At 48.7% G+C, this 6,415-nt stretch overlaps 1 protein-coding gene across 1 annotated transcript; it reads right to left on the reverse strand.

The window, feature by feature from the left end:
- Positions 1–721: 721 nt before the first annotated feature.
- Positions 722–6,087, reverse strand: LOC148114174 (uncharacterized). The gene is made up of 2 exons (XM_087892407.1): positions 4,300–6,087; positions 722–863 (listed from the first exon to the last, which is right to left on the reverse strand). The coding sequence occupies exons 1-2, from the start codon at positions 5,623–5,625 to the stop codon at positions 858–860; spliced, it is 1,332 nt and encodes a 443-aa protein (XP_087748533.1). The 5' UTR covers positions 5,626–6,087; the 3' UTR covers positions 722–857.
- Between the last annotated feature and the right edge of the window lie 328 nt (positions 6,088–6,415).

Below are 6,415 nucleotides of genomic sequence, written 5' to 3' on the forward strand. Positions count from 1 at the left end.
AGGAGTCACATGGAAGCGCCCTGTCGCTCCCATAATCCCCCGCGCGGCCGCATTCTGGACCAGTTGGAGCCTCCGGGTGTACCCCAAGGGGAGCCCCATGTAGAGAGCGTTACAATAGTCCAGACGAGAGGTGACGAGTGCTTGAGTGACCGTGCGTAGGGAGTCCCGGTCCAGAAAGGGGCGCAACTGGCGTATCAGGTGAACCTGATAAAAAGCCCTCCTGGCCACGGCCGTCATGTGCCCTTCTAAAGACAGCCGTGTGTCCAGGAGGACACCCAAGTTGCGGGCCCTCTCCGTGGGGGCCAATGATTCGCCCCCAATAACCAGCGATGGCGTCAGCTGGCTATACCGGGACGCTGGCAGCCACAGCCACTCGGTCTTGGAAGGGTTGAGTCGAAGCCTGTTTCTCCCCATCCAGACCCACTGTCAGGTATGCTTCCTTCAGTATCCAGGAAAGAAAACCCCAAACTCAAGCATTTTGAAGAATCTGGTACTTTTACTGAATATGAAAAGATTAACATCCCAGTGAAAAGCTGGAAGTGATCAAAACGCGCGAAATGCATCTACTAAGCTTCTTCCCCCCCTCGTGTTTATAGTTTCTCAGCCAATCTAAAGGTCTTCCAAAGGTCAGGTGGCAACACGTCTGGCAGCGTCATCCATCAGGAATGTCAGGACAGTTGGTCGGCCATCCCCTTCTGAAATGTAGTTTTGATTTCCCCGAAGTACCCTCCTACAAAGACAAACCCCCTCCTGCTCTCTTCCCCCCCTCTGCTCCATACCTAATCCCTCCCCGTTTCTTATGGCAGCTAAAGCAGGAAAGCTGATGCTGACATTCGGCCCCTCTTGCAGAAGAGACGTTAGTCCTAATTAAAAGGAAAAAGAGAAAGAGAAACAGAATATATACAATGATCAAGGTTTATCAGGGTATTTGGCATAGAACTGTTGAACTTTCTTGGGAGCTCGGACATCCCGTTTATTTACCCATTCAGCCTGAGATAGTGGAAAATGTTTCCAGGCAATCAGATATTGGATTTTACCATGGTGTTTTCTAGAGTCCAAGATTTCCTTAACCTCAAAATGTTGCTCCCCTTCTACTAGGATGGGAATTGGAGGGTTGCTATGATCAACCCTTAGGGGAGATGAGTGTTCAGGTTTCAATAAACTAACATGAAATACAGGATGTATTCGTCTCAAAGTTTTTGGTAATTCTAATTCAACTGTCACTGGATTTATCAGTCTGATCACACGGAATGGTCCTACATACTTAGGCCCCAGCTTTTTAGACCTCTGGGTGGTTTGTAAGTATTTGGTAGACAAATAAACTTTATCCCCCACTTTGTAAATGTGAGTTGGGGACCTTTTCTTATCGGCTTGTGCCTTATGAGCTCGGTGTGCCTCATCTAATGCCTTACGAGTCACTGTCCAGGTGCTCCTTAATTGTTCTATCCAGTCTATCAAAGAGGGATTTTGAGGATCCTCTTGAGGTAACTCGGGAATGGGTACAAAATCCTGGCCTGATGCAACCTTAAAAGGGGTGAATCCGGTGCTACTATGCACAGAATTGTTATACGCCACTTCTGCAAATGGCAACAAGTCTACCCAATTGTCCTGTTGGTAATTCACGTAACATCTAAGGTATTGTTCGAGTACCCCATTGGTTCTTTCACAAGCACCATTTGTCTGAGGGTGGTGACTGGAACTCAACCCCTGTGCGGAGCCTATCAATCTTAAAAATTCTCTCCAGAAACTGGAAGTAAATTGCACACCCCTATCAGAAATTATTCTTTTAGGAGACCCATGTAGTCGGTAAATCTGCCGAATAAACAACTTTGCGAGGGTTTTTGCTGAAGGGATCTTTGAGCAAGGTATGAAATGTACTTGTTTAGAAAACAAATCAGTTACTACCCAAATGACAGTGCAGCCCTCACTGTCGGGTAAGTCCACCACAAAATCCATAGATATTTCCTTCCATGGGGCGTTCGGTCTAGCCACACTTTGCAGTAATCCAGGGGATTTTCCTGGAGGTCTTTTAGCCGAGGCACATACTGGACAACTAGCCACATATGTCTGTATGTCCTTTTTTAGTGCAGGCCACCAAAACTGTCTCTTAACAAGATGTAAAGTTTTGACAAACGCAAAGTGTCCTGCGGCTTTGGCATCATGCGCATATTTCAATACGGTTGGTCTTAATGTGGACGGAACATACAATTTCGATCCAACCCAAGCTAGTCCATCGCGAAGTGTGCATTCATTCGAGTGGAGTTTAAACCACTCGTCAACTTTTAGTGCTTCTCGTAACTTTTCGAGTAAATCCCCTGAGAGTTCTGGATCGGTTTTACTCTGCGCTCTGGTAGTGACGGGTGTTGCCAATTGCGTTAAGGGGATCATTGGTTGAACCAGTTCCTTCTTTATGCTGTTGTACTGTGGCAATCTGGAAAGTGCGTCTGCCATGAAATTTTTTCCCCCAGGAAGGTAACGTAAAGTGAAATTGAAACGCTTGAAATGTTGGGCCCAGCGTGCCTGTTTGGGTGACAATTTGCGTGGTGTTTTTAATGCTTCTAGATTCTTATGGTCAGTCCACACCTCGAAAGGATGTTTTGCCCCCTCCAAAAATTGTCTCCATGTTAACAGCGCCCATCTAACTGCAAACGCTTCCTTCTCCCATATGGCCCATCTCCTTTCTGTTTCAGATAGTTTACGGGATGTGTAAGCACAGGGTTGTAATATTCCATTCTCATTCTTTTGCAAGAGTATCGCTCCTACGGCAACGTCGCTAGCATCCGCTTGTATTACAAAAGGTTGTTCTATGTCGGGGTGTTTGAGCACAGGTTCAGCTGCAAACAGCCGTTTCAGTTTTTCGAAAGCGGCCTGACAGTCCATAGTCCATTCTAGTGGTTTCGAGGGTTTGGGTTTTATTTCCCCTTTTGTTTTGAGCAAGTTTGTAATTGGCAGTGCGATTTTTGCGAAAGAGGGGATAAATTGTCTATAAAAGTTAGCAAACCCTAAGAAACTCTGTAACTGTTTACGGGTGCGCGGTGCGGCCCATTCCATTACTGCCCGGACCTTTTCCGGGTCCATCTCTATTCCCTCATGCGATATACGATATCCAAGATAGTCGATTTTGTCTTGATGGAATTCACATTTAGAAAGTTTGGCATAGAGTTCAGCTGCTCTGAGTTTATTCAAGACCGCTCGAACCAATCTTATATGGTCGGCCATGTTGTCAGAATAAATTAGAATATCGTCCAAATAGACCAACACCCCCTTATATAGATGCTCATGCAACACTTCGTTGATCAACTGCATGAATACGGCCGGGGCCCCCTGTAGTCCAAAAGGGAGTACTCTAAATTGGAAACACCCCAGTGGGCAATTAAATGCTGTCTTCCATTCATCTCCCTCTTTTATTCTCACTCGGTAGTATGCCTCTCTTAAATCAAGTTTGGTGAAAATTTTTCCCTTTCCTAAATGGGCCAACATGTCCTTCATAAGTGGGAGGGGATAGACATTTTCCACGCAAATGGCGTTCATGTTTCTATAATCAACAACTAATCTGAAGGATCCATCTTTCTTTTCGCGGAACATTACTGGCGCTGCTACCTTGGGTTTGGCTCGTTCGATAAATCCCCGTTCTAAGTTTTTGTCAATAAAATTTCGCAATTCCTCCAATTCTCGAGGTGTCATGGGGTATATTTTTGGTTTGGGAAGCTTCACCCCTGGGAGTATTTCAATGGTGCAGTCAGTGGCCCTGTGGGGAGGCAGATTATCAGAAGCTTTTTCACTAAACACTTCCTTGAGGTCCCAATATTCCTTCGGAATTTTCTCTTCTCCCTCAATATAGTTAATGGCTACTGCGGCCCCTTCTGGTCTTATGTCGTCCCTTAGGGAGGGGCCTTCCTTTTCGGGAGGTGGTTCTGCCGTACGGATGCGCAGGACCCCCGTTTTCCAATTTACTCGTGGGTTCCATTTTCGAAGCCAGGGCAGTCCTAGAATTAGGGGCCTTTCCATGCCAGGGGCTACAATAAAGCTGAGCTTTTCTATGTGATTCCCCAAGTGTAGTTCGAGGGGTTCGGTCATAAAACTAGCTGGGCCCCCCCCTGCAATCGATCCATCTAATTGACAAAATGCAATGGGTCTTTTTAACGTTTTCAGTCTCAGTCCCATTTCCTCCACTACTTTGGGGCTAATTATGCACCTAGTGCACCCCGAGTCCAACAGGGCTAACAATTGCGCGTGAGTTCCTGTGGAGGGCACCCTTACTTCTACGGGGATGAGTAAGGGTTCTTCCGTGTGACTCACCCGTTCATCGGTGTCCGAGTCGGAGTCTGTCTCGCTGTCGTCATCGTTGGTCGGAGTTCCCAACTCACGCTGGTTCCGGGGAGTGAACTCAACGACTTCTCCTTTCAGGGCGGTGCCGCGGGTTTTGGCGGGTATTTTATCGCTTTTCTTTTGGCTGGCCCCGGTGGCTTTTGGCGGTGGTTTGGAGAGACATTCGGCCGCCCGGTGACCCTCCTTCCCACATTTGAAACAGGTGAAGGGCTTTGACTTGGGTTTGAATTCGGTCTTCCCGCCAGTCATCTTGGCCGCCCCCTTACGGTAGCGAGAGGATGACTGGTCCCCCATCCGCCTTCCTCGGAGTTCGCTCCGTTTCAGCTCGATCTCCACATCCTCAGCTACTATGTACCATCTATCCAAATCATCGGGGACCCCCATGCTCCTGCAATCTCGATATATCTCATCATTCAATCCATCCTTGAAACTCTCCAAAAGCGCCATTTCTGACCAGCCTGTCATATAAGGTGCCAGTTCACGAAACTCTTGGATATACTCTGCCACCGGCCTCCGGCCCTGCTGAATGCTCTTCATTCTGAGTCTCGCCTTTCGTTCAGCTAAATGATCTTCAAAACGTCTTCTAAGGGCCCTCATGAACTGGTTGTAATTTCTCAGCAGGAGGGAGTTGTTATTGTGGAGAACTACCATCCACTCAGCCGCCACTCCCTCTAGGGCATTCGCAACGCTTCTGACTTTAGCCGCCTCTGTTTCGTAGTCCTCCCCCCAATCCTGCATGTGGTTCCACACTTGGGTCAGGAAAAATCCCAAGGTTTTAGGATTTCCATCAAACTTTCCAGGAAGGGGGGGGATTTTTGGCTTTTTACGTCTGCGGGGGGGGGCCTGCAGGGCTGGGGTTCTCTGGCCGGCTGCATCTCTTCCTCGAGCTGCCGAAGCCTGGGATGTTCCCTCCTCAAACTCTTCCTCTCCCCCGCAGGCTGTCTCTTCTGCCTCCCCCCTGGGGTCTGCTTCCCCCTTTTCCACAGGAGTTTCAAAAGACTCACGGTTTTTTCTGCTTTCTTCCACATCACGGATAAGCTGCAAGGCTTGATCTATCATGAGACGTTCCTTCTGCTGTTGCATCCACACTGCCTCCCTTTTCCGGGGTCTGGAAGTCGTCACTCCCCGGGGATTCTCTCCCCAGTCCGGCAGTCTGCCCACACCCTTGGACCATCTAGCTTCCTCCGGTTCCAAACGGAGTTTTTCCAGCCATTCTGCAGTTTCTCTTTCCGACTGGAGGGCGGTTGAACTTGCTGCCCCCATCTTCCCTTCGTCATCACTCCCACGATCTGACATACTTTGGATTTTCAGTCCCCTCGGGTTTTGTCCGGGATGACTGAGATGACTTCCAGCTTAATGTCAGGTATGCTTCCTTCAGTATCCAGGAAAGAAAACCCCAAACTCAAGCATTTTGAAGAATCTGGTACTTTTACTGAATATGAAAAGATTAACATCCCAGTGAAAAGCTGGAAGTGATCAAAACGCGCGAAATGCATCTACTAAGCTTCTTCCCCCCCTCGTGTTTATAGTTTCTCAGCCAATCTAAAGGTCTTCCAAAGGTCAGGTGGCAACACGTCTGGCAGCGTCATCCATCAGGAATGTCAGGACAGTTGGTCGGCCATCCCCTTCTGAAATGTAGTTTCGATTTCCCCGAAGTACCCTCCTACAAAGACAAACCCCCTCCTGCTCTCTTCCCCCCCTCTGCTCCATACCTAATCCCTCCCCGTTTCTTATGGCAGCTAAAGCAGGAAAGCTGATGCTGACACCCACATGGCCTCCAGGCACTGGGACATCACTTCCAAGGCATCGTTGGGATGGTCTGGGGTGGAAACGTACAGCTGAGTATCATCAGCATACTGATGGAACTCCACCCCAAAACCACGGATGATCTCACCCAGCGGCTTCACATAAATGTTGAACAGGAGGGGTGAGAGGACCGACCCTTGTGGCACCCCACAAACAAGGCGCCTTGGGGTCGACCGCTGCCCCCCTGTCAACACGGATTGCGACCGGTCAGAGAGATAGGAGGAGAACCACCGCAAAACGGTGCCCCCTACTCCCAGTCCCTCCAGCCGGCGCAACATGA

The sequence above is a fragment of the Pantherophis guttatus genome, chromosome 4, assembly GCF_059756535.1.
Source record: "Pantherophis guttatus breed Tessera chromosome 4, ASM5975653v1, whole genome shotgun sequence".
NCBI classification, from domain to species: domain Eukaryota; kingdom Metazoa; phylum Chordata; class Lepidosauria; order Squamata; family Colubridae; genus Pantherophis; species Pantherophis guttatus.